Raw genomic sequence first — 26,541 nt, 5'->3', positions numbered from 1 at the left:
AAGAAACAAACTGAGAATTTGGAAAGCGAAAAGATAACACTTAGAATACGCATGTTAAGATGAGAAAAAGTTGAGCATTCGCACAATTGTTCGTCGAGTTACTTCTTATGTTGGGTTAAATTGGATCGATAAACTGGTTCCAGTTTAGTGAGAATTGATTTGTTTTGATTTAGATTCTCTTCTTCTCCAAACTGTAATCAAACCGTTTGTGTTCCTTCATCATCTTCTTCAGAGAGACAGTGAGAGTGAGTGAGTGTGAGAGAGAGAGACCAAGAGAAAAAACTGTTTTTTCTCTTCATCATCATTGTGTCATCATAATTTCCAAGCATTAATTAGATTGACCGTTACCATTTACTCCACTCAACGTAACCATTATCACTTTGGAAAAATATATTCATTCAGTTTTCTTCATTATTGTTGTTTCTTTTTTCTAAAAAAAAAACAAACGAAACAAAATTAAACTTAATTGTGAAGTGAATTTGTGATCATATTTACATTTCTCTTTCTTCGTAATCAATAAGCAAACGAAATTATCGTTACGACCCTTTCGAGCATCTCAACGTACATATTACTAGTGACGTCCAACCTTCTCATTGATTTAATTGTTTATTGTGATAAATTGTATTTTAATCATCACAACAATTTGATTTAATCTTAATTAGATACTAATGGCAGCCTTCATAGCAAAACAAATGGTTGGTAACCAACTATCCGCTGTTAAAGGTAAATACAAACAATTCAAATGATTAAATAATCACAATCAGAGAGTCGACAATCAATGTTGATTGGATTGTCACCTTTAGTTTGAATCTTTAAAAGTAACAATCAGTTTAATTGTTGAGAAAAAAAACCGCAAATTTTATCACAACAATTTAAGCTTATGGTTTGTCGTTGTTGATTAATTAATTATCTGTACACATACAAACATGGAAATGGTTAATTTGTCTGGGAATCGACAATCTAATTGATTGCTGATTAATTATGATTAACTTTTTTTTCGTTTTCACTTTCATTTATTCAGCTAAATTAATGATTAAATTGTTGTTGTTGTTGTTGTTGTTGCTAATGTTTAATGATCGTCATGACAACTTGTCATTGTTTCATTTATCAGTTTCAATAATTAAGATTAGAAAAAAGGAATTACAGTTAACATGATTAAATGATCAAGAGAAAACAATTATTTATCAATATTTAATTGGATTAACTAATCATTTATCATGGAAAAACTAAAATCGTCCATCACCTTAACAATTAATTGATGAGATTTCCTCGTTTTTTACCTTTCATCTAATAGTAATTGTGGTAAATCAAAATCATATAAGTAATACATTAGCTCATCTATTACAACAATCAACACTTTGGAAAAAAAAATTGGAAACAATTAACAGACAATTAACCAATTAAAATGATCACAATTAATATTATCTTAAATTTCCTTGACCTTAATTGGTTCCTGAAGGATTTTCATCAAGTTATACTAATCCAATCGTTAGGATTTACCAAATACAGTTAATTGATTGTGATTATTATCACAGTCAACAATGTCTTTTTGACACTTCTTCAGCTATTATTGAATTAATGTTTCATTAACTTTTTTTTATCATTCGTTTCCTATTATATCATGAAGTAAAAAAGAGTATCTATCATGGTGAATAGACTTTCATTATTATCATCAAGCTTAGTTGAACAATTAGATCATTTAATTGTCCTGATGAGCTTTTCTCTTGAGATGAAAAAGAACGAGAGAAATGTTCTTGAAGAGATTCAGGGAAAATAGGAAAAAAAACAGCAACTGAGTTTTTCCAATGAACAATTTTCAAGAAAACGCCCAAATTTGAATCTCTTTTTTTTTATATCATCAGATTTGAACGATTAAAATTGATTCTGATTTTTTTTTCCTTCTAATATTTTTCCAGAACCCGAATATCATTTATGTCACATAATCTTCACATAATAAGAATAATTTTAAGCCATTTTCATGATAATATTCAAACATCACAACCACAAGAATATTGATTTCATATTGTTAACTTTTTTTTTCACTTAAATATATTCTCATGATAAAATCCTAAAGATGAGTAGTTAAGCTTCAATATAAAAGCATCATAACTTTATCCTTCTATCAATTTTAACATTACATTCAGATGATAATGATGTGAAATTTTCATGATAAGTGGAATTAAGAAATAGTATTGAGCCTATAAAATTGATGACATGATGATGATTGAGAATAAGTTTCAAGATAACAATCAGTCTGTCGATAGTAAGCTTTAAATCATTAATCACTGAGAGGAAAACTATTAATATTAAGAAAAGAATTGGTATCAACAATTAAAAACTGTTCATCTTGATTAAACTATTTTCTTATAATATTTACAATTAAACTTTAACTTTCTCAATTTATATTATTAGTTAGGTGTTTGTCTATTCATTTGATAATCATTGACATCTTCAATCCTAAAACTCATGATAAGTTCCGTTACTTTTTGTTTATCATTATAAATATAAATCATTAAAACTATTATATATAAATCACTTGATTTATATATAAATCATGTTGATATTAATAAATTGTGTTGATAATTCATTTTAAAACATTAACTTGATAAGATAAATATTGTAAAGTAAACTAACAATTTGATTATTTCATTTGAAACTCAATTCGTTATGTCAACAGAAAATAACATTGATAATAAATTAGCAAATTAAACATTTATTATCAAAGTTGAACATTTTCATGATAAATGTTCATTCATTGTAACTATTATCATGTAGGATTTTTTTTGCTGGAAACTTGAAACCCCCCAAAAAAGGATGTCCTGTGATCAGTTTTAATTATTTGTTCCAATTTAATTTGATTAATTAGAGGATTAATTTTGCTTCTCTTTGCTCATCAGACATCGGCGGTGGTGGAGATAGTGCTGAGGAAAAAGAGAAACTGGAAGAATTGGAAAGGGAACGATTGGAAGCACTTCGAGAAGCTGAGGAGAGACGTCGAGAAAAACATCGAAAAATGGAAGAAGAGAGAGAGAAGATGCGCCAAGGAGTCAGAGGAAAGGTAATTCGATTTCGATAAATCATCTTCTCATCTTTTCTCCCTCATCAATTCTATTTCCGTTTCCATTTTCCAACGAGTAAAAGATAATTTAATGAACTGACAGATGAAAAAGAAAGAGAAAAATCAACTTGATAACTAAATTGGGTAACTTTATTTTTCGTCGAAAAGAATATGAAAAAAATTGTTCTCCAATTTTCTAATACATGTCAACTATCAATTTGCCGAAAAAAGTAAAAAGAAAATATTAAATTCGCATTTCGGTAAACATAACATTCTACTCGGTAGTTTATCCTCATCTTTTCATGATTCTCCATGATTCCTTTCACTTTCTTCTTGTTAGTCTTATTATCTTTCAATTCTTGATTCCTCTTCCTCTTGTTATCTATTTATTATAATATTCATAAAATAATATTCTAACATTTTCTATTGTAATAAAACTGTCTAAGTAAATAGTTTGTAGGTGATATTCATCAACAGAATAATAATAATAGTGAAAAAAAAGTGAATATATTTATCTGATGAATGGACTTTATCTCAATTTGATTAACTGGAAATTCATTTTTGCTGAATAAATTTTTTCTCCATCATATTAGAATATGGTTATGATTATTATCTCCATCATCTTCTCTTCATGAAGTACATAGAATATCAGATAGATTTAGATCGTTCGAACGTTCTAAATATATTATCATCTCTTTCGTAGTAGAAAATGGCAAGAGAGAGAGAGAGAGAGAAACAATAAAAGAAAAAATGTTCTCTTGATACTTTTTTTTCTGTACTATTTGATTTATGATTCGAGGGAATGAGATATGAGGCAGAATCGATGGTGAAAGGTTCAATTGTGAATAAAATTCTTCCTCTTCTTCTACAGGGTATTTCATATTCGGCTACATTTGACTCAATCATGTTGATCGAGCTCAAGGAGAACCATTAATATGAAATATACGATTAGAAGAACGAAAACTTTTTTTTTCGAAAAAGTGTTTTTTTTCATAATTCGTTCATCAAATATGACCTATTGAAAACAAGAAGAAGAAAAAGTTCTGAGAGTTTCACCATGAGTTCAGCTTTTCACTAATGGAATAAGATAAACATTTAGTTGAGAGTTTTGTTCAGATCTTATTTAGATCAATTTTGGTGTGAATACTTGATGTATATATTTCCATATTTCTTCATGTGGAACTGGAAGTTTCCCTGTATATAATTCACAATATTAACTATCGATCAGACAAAATGTTCTCTATTGAAATGTATACAATTGAAATTGTTGAAAAGTTCTGTTGGAATTCATACAAAAAAAAATCAGTTCACTTTAAAACTCGAATAATTCCAAAGATGATTATCAGAATTGGTTATTCTTTTGGTCCTTTTCCTTATATACTTTTTTTCCTATTGGGAGATATTGTTTCCATCCAATCAATCATGTCAACTTTGTTTTATTTCATTTTATTGCTTCTTTACTCATAATCTGATTATCTTCATCCTTCTTGTGATAATAATAATATCATGTTATGTTACTCACGATCGATGGTCCAGTTTAAATTTTCATCAAACTTTCTTCAAGGTATTTGAAAGTTTTTCCTCCAGATCATCTCTGAGAAAACGATAATAACAAAACAACAACATTGTACTTTCATGTTATCAAATTTATTATTTCACATTATATGAATTGAGTTTTTCCATCGGATCAAAATTGTTGTTACAATGAAACATAATGACAATCAATCGATACCCTGGACTTTAATTAAGCCTTAACATGAATTATCATTATTATTATTGAGATAATTGTCAAGGTAAAAGTCCAAACAACGATAAATAATATCATTCTATGTATGTGTGGAGAAATGTGATCAACTAAGGATAATGTTAATTCAAACTGTCAAGGAATCAATGAAAATGGTTTAGAGACACGAAGGTATTAGAACCTTGAAAATCAAACTAATCGTTGATGGATCAATAGTTTTACGATAAAGATATGAAATTTTATTGTCTCCAAATTTAATGATTAATTGATAATCATGGTGATAATAAATATATAACCGTGGATATCATTGTCCTTTTCAGTTTTATTGGTGATATATGAGCGATACTCTCATGTATTATCTGTGTGATAATGATAAGAGTATAACTAATGTCAGAATTCTGTATGAATTGTTGTACCCTCAGGGTATGTTATTCATATATACTGTTCATATAAAAGGTAAAACTTGATAAAAAGGTATCAAATCACCATGAGAATGAGCTTCTTTTCACTTGTAATCTACTTTGCTAATAGGAAAGAAACTAAGACATGTTATACTTTCATTATCTCATTCAATTAAAATGATTTTTTGTCTTCCATTGAGAGACAGATTAGCAAATAGAGCTTAATGTTATGTCAATTAATTCCTACAATGAATTTATCTTCAATCTGATTCTTTCGCCATGAAAAGAAGAGGAAAATTACATGAAATTGAAAAATCTCATGTAATACAAATCTATTGATCTCTTCCAGAAAAACTCTGATGACATTACATCAGAATCTCTCTCTCTCTCTCTCTCTCTCTCTCTCTTGAAATAAATCAACCTGAAAACGAATTGATAATAAACAGAAACATCCCAATGTACATAAGTGTAGAAATACAGTTCGAAAGTATTAATTTCATTTCTGATTCCAAATGAAACTAATCCTATAAAACCAAACATTTCGAGTGTCACCCTGTAAGAATAAGTGATATTCATGTGAATTTTTATCACTATAAATTGGCGATGATCATGTTAGATTATTTTCCCCTGAACAATTTTCGTTGACCATTGATCAGATGGTTAGAAATGTTCTCGCCAATGGATTAACATAATCAATATCGAGTTGTAAAAGAAAACCATTAATTCCTGATGTTTCTCACTTTCCGTCATGATAACTTTCTCACATTCATTATCAGAATTACTCTGATAATCATCATTAACATTATCATCAATATCTAACGATGAACAAAAAAAACTGTTTCATTGTTTCATCTTCATATATGTAAATCAGTTTAACTATTTAATTTAATGTCTTTTCATTCAACATTGAAATCAAACTTCATTTCAAAATCTATTCATTGTTTCATTCCAAGACTCATGATATTATCATGAAGCAAAGAAAAGGAAGGAAAAAAATTCTCATTCTCGTTTATTATCATAATAATATCGTAGGAAAAACAAAAAGTTTCTCCAGAATTTTGCCTTAAAAGTATTAATAGAAACACGGAGAAGGAGAAATAAAAAAAAACTCCCAACAGTTTTCGTTGAGAAATTTTTTCTCCTCCAGAACTTTCAATTTACCATAAATATAATCATCTTCATGATGATAAACTAATGACTTTCCAAGTGAATCAATTCTGTTGACAAATAGACAAAAACATTGGATGACAATGTTTTCATTTTCAAATCAAATCGATAATCAACATTTGGATTGAACATTGTTCCAAAATTCTGAAAAATTCCAAAAAACAGAAATATTTTTGTTTCAATGGAACTTTTTTTCTCTCGATGACCTTAAATTCATTGAGAGAGAGAGAGAGAAACAAAATATGATGATCATTAGTTTCAGTCTGTTTAGCTCATATTGCCAAGTTATCATTATTATTATCGTCATCTTTTTCAACGTAGATACCAAATGATTAACTCAATTGAGTTGAACTAACAATCAAGGTATTGAGGGAGAGAGAGAGAGAGAGAGAGAGGAAAAATTGATTCTTAAAATTTTTACCATCAACTTGATTACTTCAAGTTAATATTATCCTCTTTATGAAGGCTCACCTTTTTGCCAATTCCATGTAAATGTCACCATGAACCAACGAGTAGTGAATTAATAATGATTAACTTTCTATGTCATCATCCTTTTAGTATTTTACTTGATTATCAACCAAAACTATGTATTCGATAATAATAATGTTGTTGATTAACATCTTTCAATGGATTCTCAATTCGTAGCATTTCAAAGTATATCAACTAATATTTTCTCTTCTCGATATAATATATAAATATACATTAAGAAGGTCATCTGGAAATGCTGACCAATCAAAAAGCTTTTCTAGTGTAAATATGAAGAGGGAAATGTTTACTTGAGAACTGACAGAATTATTCCAGTTTCTTTACCATTGATTAGCTAAGGAAATCAACAATTTCATCAGATTTTCAACATTAGTATAACAACATTCACCATGGACGTAAATGGTTATCATTTTTATCATCATTCTCATCATCATCATACAAAATAATGATGAGGATAAAGATGCTTAAAGATAATAATGATTAGACATACAAACGATTGGTCAGAATAAAAGTAAACCCAATCACCAAAATCATTGGGTGGTGATTTCAACCTCATGGAAAATAATAATAACCCAAAAATATAATAATAATAGTTATATTTTTATTACGATTCTATAATAATCAAGTTAATTTATGAACATAATCAAAATCGATATTGATGTCATTCATTGTAATTATCAGGGAACGATGGTAATAACGAGAAAGGCCATTATCTTGATCTACTCAATCGATGAAACCTTAATTATCATCATTATCATTTTCTCTTAAGCTTCAAACAATTAAGCTAATTTCCATCACCATGAGGATTATCCTTATATATAAAGTGAATACTGTTCACTATTGATAATGAGAATTTTAATTTTCACCATCGATTTGATTGTTTAATTTGTGGATAAGTTTGTTGAATTTTTCTCAATCCTTTCGCTCTCAAACAAACTCATCAGATTTACTATTAATCTCAATAAATTATTATTCATATGATATTAAGATACGATCAGTGAATCTCAAATTTCTCATTATCATCTTATAACAATTTATCAACTGTCACCATGGTCATGATAATGTATCAATCATTTTAAATGATTTTATTGTAATTTTTTTCCTCATTTTGATCAACTCTTTTTTTTCAAATTTCTTTTCAAACTTTTTCTTATATTCATCTAATCATGTATCTTGTTTCCTAATTCATTATAATTATATCATCATGATCATGGTAATCACAGAATATGCAAAAATATATGTAACATGTTATTAGTGTAACAATATAAAAGTGCTGGTAACTTTGATAGTGAATGAGCTGTAATGTTGTTTGCTAATCAACTAATTGTTTCTCATTTGATTATCTCTTCCGCTTTTTTTTCATTCATCAACTTTTTATCCTTCATTTTATACCAAGAAATTGATTATTTATATGATAACTTTGAGCTTCTTCATCTCGAACTCAATATATAATAAAACTTTCGTGACTATTTTTTCAAATTGAACTTTTTTCCTAACCAATGATCAGGAGGAGGGAAGAAAAATATCCATAAGATTTTAAAGATTATCGTTAATTTGATCCTTTCGGTTGATGATTGATTGCTCAGTTTCATGGCTCGAAACTCAAACTACAACTTTTTAACTATTTCGAACCTGAAAAAATCGTTCTAAATGTTCAAAGTTACTCATCGTTATCTCATTTTTGCTTGTTTATTATCAAAGGGAAACTTTTTTCGTCAAGATTATTCAATTTAAAGTTATTCCGATTCCAATTGATAGAATCGGAATTAGAATATTTATCCATTTAAATTGTTAAAACTCATTAACATTTAGATTTATTTGAACTTATTTTCCATCAAAATAATAAATTTCTCTATTGATTTATTAATCAAATTCAGTTTATTTACCCTGAGGCTTCAATTTGATGGCTAAGTAAATAATGTCAATTCATTGATTGCTTGTTTCGAGAGTTTCAATTGAAATCTATCTGTTTGGTTACAATGTTTATTGATACTTTGTCTTGTTCAATGATAATTCAATTTTCATTAATATGAAAATGTACTCGGTGAAATTAATTATTATCATACCATGGAAATTTAATTGTAACCATTAGTTTACAAATGACTTGAATATCAATTCTTTTGACTATTACAAAATTAGGGTAGCCTTAAGTTGGTAAAATGATACTCGACTCTGTACATAATTGTATCCACCATGATGATGATCAATATTAACAACGATAACAAGTATAAGAGTCACTTGAAATAGTCGAAAAGTAACCAGAATGAAAAAGAATAAGCAAAAAAAAGAGTTGAAATCTCTTCAAGAATCTGAATTCATGTTATATAATAAGAATAAAAGAATGAATCAGTTTTCGATTATTCCAACGATAGATCAAAATTGGAATGATGACTTTATCTCTACTCATTTGATTAACTTGTTCTTTTAAACTGATTGTTCAAAAAATTTAGAATTCGATTGGTTTCAGAATATATGAAATTCGAAAGAAAAACTTATCGATATATGGAAATATTTTTATATTCGTTCAATCGGCAATTTCTCTGGTTTCAATTGATCTAAAGACTCATCGAAGTGAGTTAATTACTAAGGAATCACTTAGAACTCTTGATGAAGATAATCAATTATCAGTAATAATATTCATGTGGATTGAGAGATTTGATCATCATGAAAATTGTGATGTAAAAGAAACAAAAAAACTCTGAAACTATTATAATGAGAAACTCGTGAGATTGAAAAATCTTTCATCTATGAAGACAAATCTAATTTCATGGATAAAAGTGACATGAACATTGTTCAGTAAACAAGTTCGACTGAACAATCATAAGAAAGAATGAAATTTTCTTAAATGTGATTTCTTTCACAACTTGTTAAGCTGAAGAATCTGATTTTTGTCTGAAAGGAACAAGAAATCAAATAACTGAATCAAAGCTTCAAGAAATTTTGTCATTAAATGAAATTGAATTATGTTCAATGTGATGAACTTTTTATATTACCACAATTCTCACTCACCTTCCCCCTTCAAATTCAACACTGAATTTCATGGTGAACTTTTCGATAAACAGAGTTTAATTTTCTCTCTCTCTCTCTCTTTCTCTCTATCTCTTTCTCATTTTCTGCCAAGAAAAATTGAAAATTTATATATTCATTTTTATCGTAAATATAATATTCCAAATGGGAACTTGAATACCTTTATTATCGTAACTTTAAATCGCCTCTGTATGTATGAGATTTTCCCTGATCGTGAAGTGATAAATGTTCAGTTGGACGTAAATTATTAATAAGATGAGTGTTTGGTTAAAACTATTGTTCTCATCAAGTCTCTAATCGTGAAAGTAAACTAAAGGTAAATAGTTATCAATTATCTGTCAAGGTAAAAGGTAATAACCAGTGTTACGGTTATGTGTTAACAAGGAAACATTAACGATAAAATTAACGTTCAGAGTTTAATATTAAATAATAGGAAAGATACTTTTACTCAATGGGAACGTTTTCATTATTCATTGGATTGAAGAGGCGGCGAAATTTATTTATCATAATATTATCGTTATTCTGTTTCTGATTCTGATTCAATTTTCTGTCTTCTCTCATTTTCTTCACCTCCAGTATGGAATTAAAAAGAAAGAGGAGAAAGAGGAAGAGATGAGAAAACAACAAGAAGCTCTGATGGTTGGTTCTACCGACGGTGGACTGAATAGAGCCAAGAAAACCCCTGAGGAAATCGCCGCCGAAGCCGCTGCTGCTGAACAAGATGAATTCACTAGTAAGTAATGTGACTAATTAATCATAATCATATTAATAAGTGTTCATCATATATATATTCAACTCGATTAATTGTTTACACAACAATCAACTTTTCTATTCCAATTTGTCCAACGATAATTCAATATTTACTCAACTCATCAATTGATCATCATTAACATTAATACAATGTACATATTATCAATTAAGTCAACAATCATTTAATAACTTTCTTCACTAATTTAAACCTTAATCACAGCAATTAGATTAATTTAGTTGAATGGATTTAGTTATTCAAACTTTTTTCCTTGCCAATTTTGATAATACAAATGTGAATGTGTTTATAATTGTTGACTGTTATTGATTAACTTTTCCTACTTTTGGTTTTCATGATGAAAATTTATGAATATCAGTTGATTAGATTGAAGCTGAACTTTTCATGGGAATTATAATTTATTCAATCTTATCATGAGTTGAGTTGTGATTTTCATGTTTCTCATTTGACTGAACATTTATTCAATCTATTGATGTCACTGAGAAACATTAATTACTAGCAAATTAATTGATCTTTTCTCTATTTGGAAGTTGAAATTTTCCATTCATCCTCTGTGAATGAATATATTACATGAAAAGATGAATAAGACTGTAAAAAAAACAACAGAAATAATTACATTATTGTTACTCTATCACTACAAGATTGAAGATTAACTAACATCAAAGAGCCTCGAGTAAGAAGCAATTAAATTTAATGAACAGAATACAAACTGAATTGTAAGAAATGGTAAATATCAGGGAATGATAATAAAACAGATAATAAGCTCATTAGATGAGAAGGAAAATAATATTTTTCTTATTTTCCCAAGAAAAGAAAAAGTTTGATAACTGTAAATGACCATTCAATTGATGGTCAGTATAAAGTCCGAAAAGCTGAAGGTATTTAACTGGTCCAATTTATCTTAAAACAGGTAAATAGACAATAACAAACGATGAGCAATTTAATTCTCTCTCGGCCTAATTACAATTCTCTATGGTGGTAAACAATGTATTCAGTTGATAGTTGACCATAAATCTTATCCATTTGAACCACAGAATTTGTGTTGATAGAAAAATCATTTTCTTGAGAATTGCAATTACATTGTTTCAATGGAATTGATTAAAACAAATTAAACCTTTAAAGATAATTAGACTTTTTCTTTTCCTCTCCTTTAATAATAATAATGATAATATTCATTTTCGTTCAGTTTTTGTATCACCTAAGGGCAAATACAAGGAGATAAACTTTGATTGCGTGTTATCGTTTCTCTATCATTAATTTTTTCAGAGACAAAATCTCATCATTCGAGGCAACGATGAAAACATTATCATGTTTACTCATGATTATCATGGTGACTTGAGGATATATCCATTAAAAACATTACAATTTACAGATGATAAATGTGTTAATAAAAAGTCAAGTTTTCCTTGTTATTATTAAATTGATTAAATGGAAATGAAATTCATGAGAATGAACTTTTTCCCCTGAATAGTGTGTATGTATGTGTGTGTGTGTAAACACCGGAGTTCTGAATTAAATGCTATGTAACTTGATTAAAAGTTGATTACACTTGAAATGCTATTAAATAGTAATCAAAGGACCTCCTCTCTTATCATGTTCAAAATGATATCCTCATGAGAATTGGGAACAGGAACAGAAAAAAAAAGAAAGTGACATTAACACATTGAGACAATTCATTGTTATCATGAACATTCAGGTTTATTATTATCGATTGAGTTTATTTACAGAGGGAAAAGAAGATGGCGAAAAACAATCAAGTGACTAATCACTCTGATTTGATTATCGAACCAATTTAATCAGAACAATTGGTTGACATTTTCCAAATGGAATTTATAATAATCAGTTAATCAGTTGATGACAATTCTAAAACCATTAAAAGTAATATCAATATTTTGCTCATTCCATCATAGGAAATCAACTTTTCTCCCTCAACCATATTAATCTTTCCAACTGGAAACATTTTCTTCTTACACTCGACAGAACTTATTGTTGAAAAATTCGATATCATTGAGGACATTTGATACATTATTCTGGTTCTGACCTTTTTTTTCACCATTCTCTCATTTTTATCTCTCCTACAATAGCCAAGTATCGATATAATTGATTCGTAAATAATATAACGAGCTGATCATGTGTGTTTACAAAATAATTCAATTGAATTGTGGTATAAATTGATAAGTGAATTTACAATTAAAAGCTCAACAATTCAACAATGATACATGAGATTTGTTAATCATCATCATCTTTTCAAGAGATGTATAAGTTACATGGTAAAGGATTTGAATAGAGGAAAAATGAATAAAGTTGAATACTCATGTAGATTAAAAAGATGACGATGCTAAGAAAAGCAAACAAGCTCAATAATCATCAGCATCATCATCATCATGATAAGAAGTCACTTAACTGTCAACGTGAATGAGAAAATTTGAAACTTGGTCATTAACTGAATTGTTGCTCGATTTAATACTCATTGGTGATTAAATTGTGTTGGATGTTAAGTTTGATTCTTTGGTTAATCTTTGTGAAGGAGGTAAAATTCATGATAAGAGTTTATCGTGTCAAATATAAAAAAGAAGAGCAAAAAATCATAAAAATAAGGATGGAGAGAGAGAGAAAGGAGGACGAAATGTCTTTCATGATGATGATGATGATGATGATGACAGAGAAAAGGCAAAAAAGACAGTGAAAATGTTGCTGGATAAAAAGATTTATCGATCCAATTGAACTGCGCTACATGGAAGACAACTGAACAATATTTCAGGAGGAAAAAGAACTGGAATAACCTTGAAAGAGCCTCTGTGCTTATCTTTTTCTGTTGCTATTCTGCTTATATTATCAAGAAGAAGAAGAAGAAAAAAAATAACTATTCTTTCAACAAAATTCTGAGATACTACGTAATAGTTACATAGTTTATCATGCATTTTATCATCATCATGATCATCATTTTGGAAGATAACAACATGTGATCAAATCTCCTTATCTTCTTGTTCCTTATTATCATCTTGTCTTCTTAAAATCTTTCCAGCTCATTACTTGAATCGATCTCATTTCTCTTACCAATTGCCCAGAATTCATTGATTATTTTCTCTTGTTTTTCACCGAGATGATTATGTCTTATTATTATTAATATTCGATAATCAAAATGTGTAATAATAATCATCGAATGTAAATTGATTCAGATAATAATAATATGGTTTCATTCTGATTTCTTGGTAATACTCATTTTTACCTTGAAACACCAATAATCAACATTAATTTCTAATATATTGTAATAGTATTGATTAATCAATTTTATCTCATATAACATATTCATCTTAACAATCAATTATCAGGTTAAACTTTACATCTCTTGGTTTTAGCTTTCAATCCCAATAGGCTTTACGAGATGTGATCAGGTAATTATGAGAACACTAATAACAATACTGTAATACTATCAACCTACTACAATAAATATACATATAAACAATTAAGTGATTCTCAATTGGTGCATATAATAAATTAACTAATTATATTTGTCTGTTAACTGTTAACAATCAAAATAGAATCAGAATATTCTCCTTCTTAATTAGATCTCATTTGGATAATGTATTAAAAATTCAACGAAAATAAACAAATCCCTTTAATAAGATACTAAAGTGTAAACAGTTTGACTCTAAATTATAATGGAAACAATAAGAAAGAGAGAGAAACTAATTCTCTATCATTCTTATCTTCATCTTCATCTTCATCATTAACATTATTTGCATAATCATTAAGGAGAGAAACGTAAACAACCGTTAGATTAGTCGTAAGATAAATGCTCTTAATAAGATTGTATTGAATACGATTCAATGAATACAATAATAGTAAAAGAATGACGATAAAATGATTTGGAATAAGGATTTAGATTCTAATGGTGATAAATGTTGCGTTAATTTCAATTGATGTGATTAAAAAAGTTTATGACATTTTCATTGATGTACTAACAATGTTGTCATTTAGATTATTTATCAAATAGATAAATGATAGAAAGACTTTTACTTTTAATAAAACGAAATGGATATAATACTTTTTGCTTTACAACAAAGAGAGAAAAGGTAAAAATAATCTGACAGGAACAGAAATTCTCATCAATAATCATCGTTTTCAGTTTTAAATTCATGGGAATCATGAATTCTCACACAAAGATACTCATGTCAACCAAACAACAAGTTTATATCTCTTTTATTTTTCCATGAAATATGAAAAAGTTAAGCTAATAAATATGAATCGTTCCAAAAAGACAGAGAGAGAGTCATGTACATATATTCAGAAAATAGATTGGTGATAATAATGATAAGTCGTAATTAATTGAATAAAAAACGAAAGGTTCTATTCCCATGTTGACTAATCAACTGTCACGAACCTTGTTATCGTTTTTTTTTACTATTCTTTCTCGGTTATCTAATCTATCTACTAATGATTCCTCGAGAAAAAAAAATTGAGCATCAAACGATGAAAAGTAAAAGATTATCAGTAAATTATGTGTATTAAAAGTGTATTAAAATAACTCAAGGTAATAATAAGCTAATACATTAATTCATCCGGACACTCAGAGATATATGTAGATATCATGTAATCAACTTGAACAATCATGTAACTGAATACAAGCACTTTAATCAACAAAATAATCATGATAATAATCAACAATGGACTTGGATCATATTATTATGATTATCAAATCCTATCAAAAGCTTAATAATTATTATATTTATGGGACATTAATATGAGTATCCCAAAGATTGGAAAACAAATTTAATCCAGTAGATTGAGATTATTATTTGTTTTTTTTTTGTTCTATTCTGTTCGTAAGGAATAATAATAATGATAATGTTCAACTGAATCAAATCGATGATTCAAATTACATTGGGAAAGAGAAAAATTATCTAATAAGACATGCGCTTTGGTCTATTAGAACTAAATTTTCGAAGCTTCGAAGATTAAATTGTACTTAGTATGATTTTCAGAGAATCAAGGATAAATTAATTGTCTAAGAAACAATGAAAGAATGAGGAAAAAGTATCATTACAATTAGCCAACAATTTACCTGAAATTTACCTTTGCAAAGTTTCACATTAACTTTAATTGGTTGAATTTGTTACAATTTGTATCGAGAGAAAAGTTGATAAAATTAATCGCATCTAATTTCTTGATTCATTAACTTAAATCAATTTACATTTCAATTTATTTATTTATCTCTATTCTCACCTACAGTTGATTAATTATTAAATTATCTTCATGTAAATCTAATGGTAACATTAAGATCGATTATCAACTCAATCGTGTTCAGTTAATTACTTTACTCTTATCGATTATCTCTTATATTTATTTTGCAAAATTCTGATAATTACTCAATTCATCTGATATGATATTCACTGGAAATGATAATTTAAACCTCGACTTGTAATCTCTACTCTTTGTCTCTCGCTCTCATGTCAAGGTAATTGCCTTCCGATATTTTTTTTCTTCAGTCAGTTTCACAACTACCATGGGATATAAGATATATAACATCATGAAGGGATGAATATGAAAAGGAATCAATCTAATACTTGAAGGCAAATGTATTATAATGAAACTTGTCCCTGAGTGTTGTTCATTTAATCAATGGCCTACATTAGATAATCAATCTAAGATGACAGAGATGTTCAAATCCAGTAACGATCCTGAGATTGTTTCAACATGAAATTACCTGAATAATGAAATTTTATTTAAGTTTTTTTCATCTCTTTCTCTCTTCCAGTAGTTGAAATTGATGTGATTTCAAGCGATTCTCATGAGAGTCAATTTTGATCTGATTCGGGAGACGAAATAGTGAAAAAAAAGAGAGTAAATTGTTTCAGATTTTCGTATGTACTCAGGGTGTGAATTCTGATTGATTCAGTTTATCCGAATACTTGACAAGTTTACTTTTTTTCTTCCATGGAAAAACTAATTTTTAGCTTATTCCGTGTTTAGATTATTTCGTTTTGGTTCATTCAATTCGAGACAAAATCCATTGACTGATAAAACTTGATTCTATTTCAGGTTCTACGATATAATCTCTTGATCATCTTTAAATTGTGTTCATAGGTGATAACAAGTTCGAAACTTTTATTTTCCTCTTTATTTATCATGTTCATTAATCTATTGATTCTCGTTAACAACACAACGAAATAAACAAATTACATTAACTAAAGAGGTTTACTTTTCTATCGAATATCTAAAATGTTTTAAAATCGAAATCATGAAACCGTTAGAACATAGAAATAGAATCAAGAGACTGATTAATCGCAAGAGAATTGAATTAAAAGTAAATTGATAGAGAAAAGAAAAGAAGCTGATGACGATGATGAGAATTAAGCGAAAAAGAGAGTAAAACTTAATTGCGAATTTAAGAAAAAAGGTTTGAGCAAAATTACGAACATGAATAGTTTGTAAATTCGATAGCAAATTGATAATAACCTTGAAGAAAATTTTTCTTCTTTATCATGAAAATTTATAGAAAAACGAAGAGAGAAAAAAAAAGTTGAGTGATCAATTTCAACTATCGAATTTCTTATTATATATTATATAATATTCTTTTAGTGAGCATTCTCACAATCTACTACCATTTAAATCGAGTTACATGATAGTCTTTTTAAACTCTTCCAATTGAACAATAAACTACTCGAACCTTCAGAACTTTATGTATGTACATGAATAAGAATAATGAATCAAGTGAATAATTAGCTAAATTGTTCAATAGAAAACGAAAGGTGGATGATAAATGCTGGAGAAAACAGTGAAAAAGAGCATCGATCATGATACTACATTGGTTGGTCTTTTTTTCTAGGTCACAATAATGAAAAAAAATAGAACATTGAAAATGACAAGGACATGAGAAGATCACTTAATGTGATTCAATTGACTTGCAAAAAAAAAGCTTTTCACCTTGGATAAAACTCTGAGGCAAAGGTATGAACAAGAAGAAGGAAGAAAAAATATTCGATGATGAAAGACCGTTTTTTGTGGTTCCTTTTTCACTCCATTCATAAAGCTTTTAGCTGTTTACCTTTTTCTTTACCTTCTTTATCCATATATTGAAAAGGTAGAAAGAAGAAGAAAAAGTTGTTGGTGTTTTGCTTCATCTTCATCTTCATCTTCTTCAACGGTATTTAATATACTTTCAAGTGAAATCAGAATTAGTCTCACGTTCAGTTCTCTTCCCTTTTTTTACCTTTTGTTGAACATCAATCTGATGGATTTACTTTATTCGCCTCCAAAATCTTAAGGTGATTCTTCAGTTAAAATAAAGAATCTTCAGAGTTTTCATCACCATCATCAAAACAATCATCATGTTTCCCTTTCACATTCTCAACATCATTTCACCAAAATTTCCTTCATCACTTATCCCTACGGCTGATGATCATTTTTCTTCATTTCCTGTATTCTCATCTCATCTTATCTCTCTCTCTCTCTCTCTCTCTACTTAAATGTAAAATATATGTACCGTTATGTAAATGATATTATGTATATTTTTGAGCAATTTTTTCTTATTATATTTATTTACTTTGGACTGTCAATAATGGTGAATATCAATCTATCGCTGTCAAGAAAAACAAAAGCTAATCCATCTTGAGAAACAATTTGTCTTATTTTATTAAGGATTGAAGAGACATTTTCAATCCTTGGTTTCCTTGTACTTCCGTTTTTCATGACATTTTAAAGATGACGAACCAAAACTTTTATCTTCCATTATCGTCCTCATCATTTTGTGTCAATTGATAAACAGGTAGAGATGAAGAAAACCGAGAGAGAACACGGAAAATTCATGATATTCAGCATGATGATTCTCCAATCAGAGACGATGAAATGGAAGCGATTTGTATATGCATGTACATTAATGTGTTTCGAGTTTGAAACAAATTGATTGGCAATTTTTTCGCATCCAGGCCACATCATTGTACTTTAATTTAGTTGAGTTTGAGAAGATCGGTAAATCGTCTGAATGAATTTGAATCGATAACTTGATGCTCACTATTAACCAATGATGTTGATAATATCCAATTATGGAGTTATTAATACGATGATGATAATAGTTTCATTTCTCGAAACTAATATATAAGTTTTGCAGTAATTTCGATTCTTTCAATGTTATTTAACATCTTAAGACATTAGTTGAAATGTTGCTCTTGTTTAAGCTTCTTGACCCATTTCTTTTTTTTCTATTTGTTCATTCTCTTGTTCAGAACCTAAGATGATAATGATGATGATCATGATCATGGTGAAAGGAACAGAAAAGATTCAGCAAAGAGGATGAAAATTGTTTCAGGATAAAATGTTAACAGAATCATGAAAATATCAGCGTCATCTTATTGATTTTTTTTTCTCTCATACTATTAAGCTTAAACTCCACTTTCCTTTTAAACTTTTCAAGTTTACAGGGTTGACCAGATAAGAATACATGATTCGAGTAGTAATCTTTGAGTGATGAAGATTTTTTATCAAGTTTCATATTCAATTCAGAAGGAGATTTAGATACTTAAAGGAGGGAGAATAGAGAAAAAAATTACTTTCAGAAACTTCCACTTAGTTATCATGATTGGAAAATGAATTATCTGAAATTAGATGATTTCGATTCAATTAACTATTCTTTTAATAAGATTTTCTCATGCTCATCAGATTCTATCAACATCCAGGTTAACAATTGATAGTAAATTATGGTAAAATTATAGTGAATTTAATTGAAGTAAATTATTTTCTAAATGTTGAAACAATCAACTTGAAGGGCAAGAGAAAGTCATTTGTATTAATATCATGCAAACAATTGATTAAAGTTGATTACAGTTGATACATCTGAGTATTCATTAGCTAAATGACAAGAACTGTTAATCTTATGAATGTTATTTGATTGTTCAGTTAGTGTTAAAATGCTTAAATAAATCGGATTAAAAGATTAATTTTGATTGCTCTTGTCCAACATGAGTTAACATTCAGCTAATCATTCAATAATTGCTCAGAATCACACTAATTACTTTCTTTTTTCATTCATTCTCTCAGAACTTTTCAAATATTCATTCACTCTCCTTTACTATTTAGATGTATATAACTTGTCTCATGAAATCTTTAGGAACTTCAATTATTTACTATTAACTTTCAATTCTCATGATCAAACTTTCTCTCTCTCTCTCTCTCTCTCTCTCGGACTTACAAAGTAATTAAATGAATGAAATATGTAAATTTGAGCTCTAAGTTTTAATCAATAGAAACTAATTAATTCGAGTAATAAATCCTCTCTAATTAAGTCGAATGAGAAGCAAATATTATTCTCTATTTTTGTTTACTAATTTTTCTCCTCCAATCGAACAATATTATTCAGTCCAATCTGAGTTGTTCAGTGTTTCGATTGTGTGTAATACTTGGTAAACTGAATCATGAGTAATTTTCATCACCAATTCTGTTTAGTTTCGACTGAATAAATCAGAGAAGTTGATCAATTGTATCTCACCAATTTGACCTCTTTTTTTTGCTTCCATGAGATTCGTATTGGTATTCTGTATATTCTGTTAGCATGATGATGATAATGATTCTCATTTATAATCTTGTACAAGGAAAAAGATTTGTTTGTGGTTCATGTCACCATAATTCGGGAAACCTCAGAGAGCCCACAGAGGAATGGCAATGGTTTGGCTTAAGGGTCACAGTTCCTAATCAAAGAGTGTAAACTTGGTTGGATTGTTGATCATCTTCATTTTCATCTTGATTCTAAATCATCAAAGATAATATTTTATTCTCTCAATGAAATAACCATGAAATTCTTGGCTCGATTCTCTAGAGAAACTCATAGAATTTATCTTTACATCTAAATTCTTATTCTCAATCTTATACCTTTTACTTTTACTTTTACTTTTCATTTTCTTATTTTCTACTTATTCTTCAATTCGTTAACCTCAACCTTTTCCATGGTATTATGGAACTTTTTTTACTCTATTTCCTTTATATTATATTTGCTTGCTTTTCGAGGTAAATCTTGAACAAAATAATGGCCAAATTTGAGGTTCCCAAACAGCAAAAAAAAACAACTTCAAGGTCCAAGAGATTACAACTAATTCGTTAATCCCTTTCCAGTTTAACTTTTATTAATATTATACACCAAGACTATTATACTCTGTTCATGTTAATCACATTGTATCTCAACACAAATTTGAAGTTCAATGAAAAATATTGATCGTGATGATCATTGATTTTCCGATCAATTCAAAATTGATAGACTTGTATGTTTGGAAAAACTTTCAATTCCAGATAACTGAACATGTTCTTGTAAAAACTAAAGCATTTATTGTTATCCAAAACGATATAATTGAATAGCTCGAGTTATTCATAATCGTTATGATCAAATAAAAGTTCAATTAATTAGCACTACGATTGTGGAGTAAATTGAAAGTTCGTGGGATGAACAGTTGAACTTTTCGTTTTATTCGTCGCCAGTGATTAATTTAAATTGTTTATGAGGCGAAAAGTTTATTCTGATAACTCATCTCAACAAGATTCTCAATTCCCTGTCCAGTGATTCTGACCATTGGTTCAATGAGAGTCCGAGTTTCATGTTTGTTTTTTCATTCTCATCTAAATGATGATCAAACTACTAAAACGATAAACGATCGTTGAATCGAATAGTGTTTTTTTCATCTTCTCATCTTATTATAAGAAGATAAAATTTATCTTTCAATAATAATAACAGTAAATTTTATTCTTTCGAAACTGGAATATAATTAAAGTCTCTTTTTTTATCTGTTTCTATTTTATTATCACGATCATGGAATCAGTTACACTATGAGACAAAAATTGAATATCATGAATTTTTTATTACAGATCAATGAATATTCATTAGGTATCACAGCTCGAGAACGATAATAGATCGTAATTACTGATTAACTTGTGAAAATTTAAACCTTTGATTAGTTGAAAGTGTGAAAACGTAATAGAATCATAATAATCAGTTTCTCATTCAAATTTAAAATGAAAAAGTAAAAATCAATCTACTCGAATGTTGATAAACATTGAGAAGAAAAAAAGTTCTAACTGTGCATCCAAAGATCGTAACTATTACAACGAAAACTTAATCACTGTTGACTTAATGGATTAGCTTAACTACTGTAGCTATTTACCTTTAACCATTTAGAACCATTGATCAGTTGAGATTATAAAAGATTCAGTTTGTTACTGAATTTCAGTCAAGATAATAAATTTACCTGAATGTTAAGCTACATTATTTTTGTTTTCTTCTTCTTCATGGAAAATGATTCAGCCTGAAATGATTGATAAGATTATTATCATTATTGAGAGTTAAATGTTGAAATTGGTTGAAGGTTTCCAATAGAATATGTTGATTGTGATGAAAATACGATGAGTAAACATGATCAGCTCTCTCTCTCTCCATGATCATGTTGATTGTGATGATTCAGATGATCGATAATAATAATAACAATCAAACAATAATGTGCTTATACTTACAATGTTTTCATTAACCGAATATAATAAAGTTATTCTCATGAAAGAAGTCAGAACTTTTTTAGTTGATTCTCTCTCTCTCTTTCACTTATTCTTACTTTTATCATGAGATATTTTCAACTCAGGGATTATCATCAATGGATAAGAGACAAATTATGCAAAGAAATAACAAAGAGATGATCATCTTTACGTTTAATCAATTAGACTGGACTCATGAACTCGATCAAGAGACAAGTCAAGAACAGCAAGAACTTTTTTTTACTCTTCGAAAATCAATTAGTCATGATGATAAATCATCATGGATCATTAACCATCTTAAATGATATATACTTTTCATGAATTTGTTTGAGTAGCAAATTTCAAGTTTACCTTTGATGTTACTTATTGATTCAAGAATCAATTTTAACCTCAATCTTTTATCAGCTCTTGTAATTAAAAACGATTATCATGATAATTGATTAGGTTATTTCAATACTGTGATGATAATTTTTGCCTCTAATACTTATAATATAAAACTAGTTACAAATGTAGAACACAAATTGAACTCGTTTGACGTTATCATGTCGATAGCCTGAGGGCAATTTTTTTTTCTTCTTCTTCTTAATTTCATGTTCAATCTCTTGCAATATTTACAAATGAATCTACAAACTATTTGCCAATGAATAGCTCTCAGCAATATTCACCATATCTCCGAGTATTCCAAGAACCTGTACTAACACTATAAGAATGCAAATGAGTTTGACACTTTCTATTATCTCTCTCTCTCTCTCTCTCTCTCTCTCTCTCTCTCTCTCTCTTTCTTTCTTTCTCTCGACAGTTTCTGTCTCCTCTATTCATCTTAATAGTTTCTCAAAGTTCCATTTGATATAATAAATGCCAATAACTTTCCATTGCCTTCAGATAATATTGTTTGAATTCTTGAAAGACTAAGAAAAAAAATTCTATTTCTTCAATCCCATGAAAAGACAAAAAGGAGATGATCATGTTCATGATGATAGTTCACCACCTAAATGATATTCAATTGTTGAAATGAATATTTTTATACTTATATAAGTTAAATTGTTAAACTGACTATTCATTGGGTTAATTACTATTAATATTTTCATATTTGATTATCATGATCGTCTTTCCTAATTGATTAGTTTGAAAAGGTTTACATTTCCATGATATCAGTAGATTAATGAGTAAATATTGAATTAAGAGTAAAATAATAATAATAATTGTAGTTTCATCTCATGTTACACTATTGTAATTATCAGAATCGAGATTCAAATTATCATTTATTAATCCAATTAACTTTTATCTCTCTCTTTTTTTTTATATTTTTCTTCACTATAAATAGAAATCAAAACAACGATAGAAACTCAAGTAAACGAATTGAAAAGTACCATCGAAGGAAAATGTGTAATCCAATAAATTGTACAATTAATTTAATTGTGTTCATTAGAAAAGGATGTCACGTATATAATTATAGCCTCGAAGCAACATCAACAACTGTAAATGAACCCGGATACGGAAACACCAGACAAAACCTAAATCCATTTCGATACCTAAACCAATAGCCTATTAATTATCACACCAAAAGTAAAACGTTCAACTGTATAAAGAAAACAAAACAAATCAATCGATTGAATTGGTAAGCGCAATTAGCAAACTCTATCTCAAATCGACGGCGACGGCGACGACGATAACGACGATAACGACGATAACGATAACGATAACGACGAAGTATAATCCTAACCCTTAAAAGCAACAACAACAATTAACGATTTCCATTGATGATTGGAAATTATCTGAACTTTTTTTGTTCAGAAAAATCAGAAATCGTACATGAAAACTAAACACACATCGAGTCTCAAGCGAATCAGATGATATGATAAAATGATTGCCATCGGTTTTTTCTTTCAATGCTTATTCTTTGCTCATGTTTTTCAGCATTATTATATCTCCATTTCCAAGTTATTGAGCTTTTAAATCTGTAAATATGATGATTATATTGATTGATGCTGATTATTATCATCCAATTGAAAGAGTTATATATAAACAACATCAGAATCTCATAGACTTCCCAACCTGATTATTCTGATTGAGTGATTAATTAAGTATATAAAACAAGAAATATATAAATATTATATAATATAAATATGCTTTATAAATATTATAAATAGTGAGCTTGTCTGATTCTGGTTCTATTAATTTACTCGAGACGGTAAATGAGCGACAAATTGTAGCATTTTCAGTTTCTTTAGATGGAATGAGAACTGAAAAAATGGAGATTGGAAAATATCGATAACTGAACTGAATTTGAATAGAATAATAATATTGAGAGAAAAACAAAAGAACTTGAACTTTACATGAAGAAGAAAAAGAAAATTGGAAATCTTTTGAGAATTTAGTTCTTAGAACTGATAATCAATGGGTCGAGAATGGAAAATGTTTGTGAACGAAACTCAATATATTCCAATTGTCGTTCATTTACTTGTCTCGATAATAATCTTCTTCCTTTTACTTTCGATTTGTTTCTTTTTTTTTATCTCGAACATGATAATTTCTATTTATTTTACTATTATCGTTCTTTAGTTTCCATGCTCAACACTAAAAAAGAATTTAAATATAAGAGAACATTCTTATTGTAATTTCCATTGGAAAAAAAAATCGTATTTCGAGTGACCTTTTCTTTTACTTCCTTCTTCTTATTCTCAATATGATTCCCTATCTTTTATTATGATAGAAAAACGATTTTCAAGATAATCTTTTCCATGATTATTATTAATACCTTTTCCTTTCAATTAGATTACTTCATTGAGTTTTTATGCATTGACAACAACAACAAAAAAACATCGACGATTGATTTTGTTTCCAATAACGAAAATGTTAAAGAGAAGAAAAAGAAAAGAAAGAGAAAAAGAAAGAGACAGTTCCAACGAAACATCAATTCACCTTTTCTATAGCAAATAACAAAAGTTCTGATTCCACATTCAGATAATCCAATACCTCTGGTCTCTACTAATCCCTTTCCAGGCATTTTGTCCTCATCATTGATCACCAAATATTAGCAACTTAGTGATTATGCTAATCCTGTTTCTCATTTTCCAATCAGCTGATTTTTGTTTTCATCTTTATCCTTATATATATATAAATAAGAATATCGGATGTTCAGATGAACCATTATAATATATAAATAAACGAGTCCATTAGGTGCAATCTCAGAGATGCTCAATTAGATTATGAGAGATTTACAAAAGTAACTTTGAAATCATCGAAAACCAAATAGCAGAATCGATAATCAGTTCGCAATGCAAATATGAACTACGATTAATTTTCAATCCAATTGTAATCATTTTCTTTCAAATCCAAAAAAAAATCAATCCATTATAATCACTTAGGGCTATCATTTAATTCACTATAAAAAAAAATCATGTATATTAACTATCAGCTGATGATGATGATGAGAATTAAATTATTCATCAACTGTAATATTAAACCTACTATCATCCCCTTCCGTTCACTCACACACTCACATTTGGCCTGGTCGATATTCACTCAGTCCAGTCCTCAACAGGTAGCTCAAACAACGAATTGTGTCAACATTTTAATTTAATCATTGCAATTTAATTATCTCTTTTCATTTTAACGGTAGTTTCCATTAACCATTAGTCGATCCAACAAACAAATCAACTAATCAACCAAACTTTAAACGATCAATAGTTTCAATAGTTTATTTGGATTAACATCTAAGTTGAGAAAAACTTTTTTGTTTTCGTAACTTTTGAGTTTCCATTTGATTATTGATTAAACTAGTGAACAGAATTTATTGTTTCTTTCTAATTACAATTTGCACTTAATCCTTAATTCCCACAAGTAGCAAAATATCAGGAATCAAGTAAATGAAAACAATGATAATCCTAATCCTTTGACTTGTTCGCTTCATCATTTAGTAAATTAATCTAATATCTAATCAACGAAAATTGTAATTTTAATTGTAACAACTACAATCAACTGGGTATGTTATCGTTGCCTTTTTTTAAGAACCTTTTAATCAGTTGGTACCCAAGTTCGTAGTTAATTCCGATTATCATTATTATCTCATTTTTTTTTGTTCTATTTTAATTCTACTTTGTCTTTCGTTTCTTTTTTATTTTCTATTAATTATGCTCATTAATCATTCTAATTATAACATTATATTAATCGTTATTATCCTTGAAAACAACTATTATTATTATTATTATTATTATTACATTGAAAAACCATCATCATTGTTACTGTAACATATGAATGCTGCCAGAGACTCTTGAAGATAGTTTAATGATCAAGACTAGACGATAATATCCATTGAATATTAGTCTAGGTTAATTATAATTGTGCCTCTAATTAAGTATTTAAAAAAAAAGTTAACGTTTGATTG

At 28.4% G+C, this 26,541-nt stretch overlaps 1 protein-coding gene across 1 annotated transcript; it reads left to right on the top strand.

The window, feature by feature from the left end:
• The first annotated feature begins 151 nt into the window (after positions 1 to 151).
• LOC128389644 (complexin-like) lies at positions 152 to 26,364 on the top strand. Its single transcript, XM_053349268.1, has 4 exons — positions 152 to 723; positions 2,898 to 3,058; positions 10,460 to 10,616; positions 23,479 to 26,364. The coding sequence occupies exons 1-4, from the start codon at positions 669 to 671 to the stop codon at positions 23,550 to 23,552; spliced, it is 447 nt and encodes a 148-aa protein (XP_053205243.1). The 5' UTR covers positions 152 to 668; the 3' UTR covers positions 23,553 to 26,364.
• The last annotated feature ends 177 nt before the right edge of the window (positions 26,365 to 26,541 follow it).

The sequence above is a fragment of the Panonychus citri genome, unplaced genomic scaffold (assembly GCF_014898815.1).
Source record: "Panonychus citri isolate SS breed McGregor unplaced genomic scaffold, ASM1489881v1 Contig00109, whole genome shotgun sequence".
NCBI classification, from domain to species: Eukaryota; Metazoa; Arthropoda; class Arachnida; order Trombidiformes; family Tetranychidae; genus Panonychus; species Panonychus citri.
The sequence above is the reverse complement of the archived record's forward strand: the minus strand, read 5'-3'. Positions and strand labels throughout refer to the sequence as shown.

Coding starts and splice junctions, on each gene's coding strand:
- LOC128389644 (XM_053349268.1), top strand. CDS start 669: ATGGCAGCCTTCATAGCAAAACAAATGGTTGGTAACCAACTATCCGCT. Junction 724..2,897: donor CCAACTATCCGCTGTTAAAG/GTAAATACAAAC, acceptor TTTGCTCATCAG/ACATCGGCGGTGGTGGAGAT. Junction 10,617..23,478: donor TGAACAAGATGAATTCACTA/GTAAGTAATGTG, acceptor CACTATAAATAG/AAATCAAAACAACGATAGAA.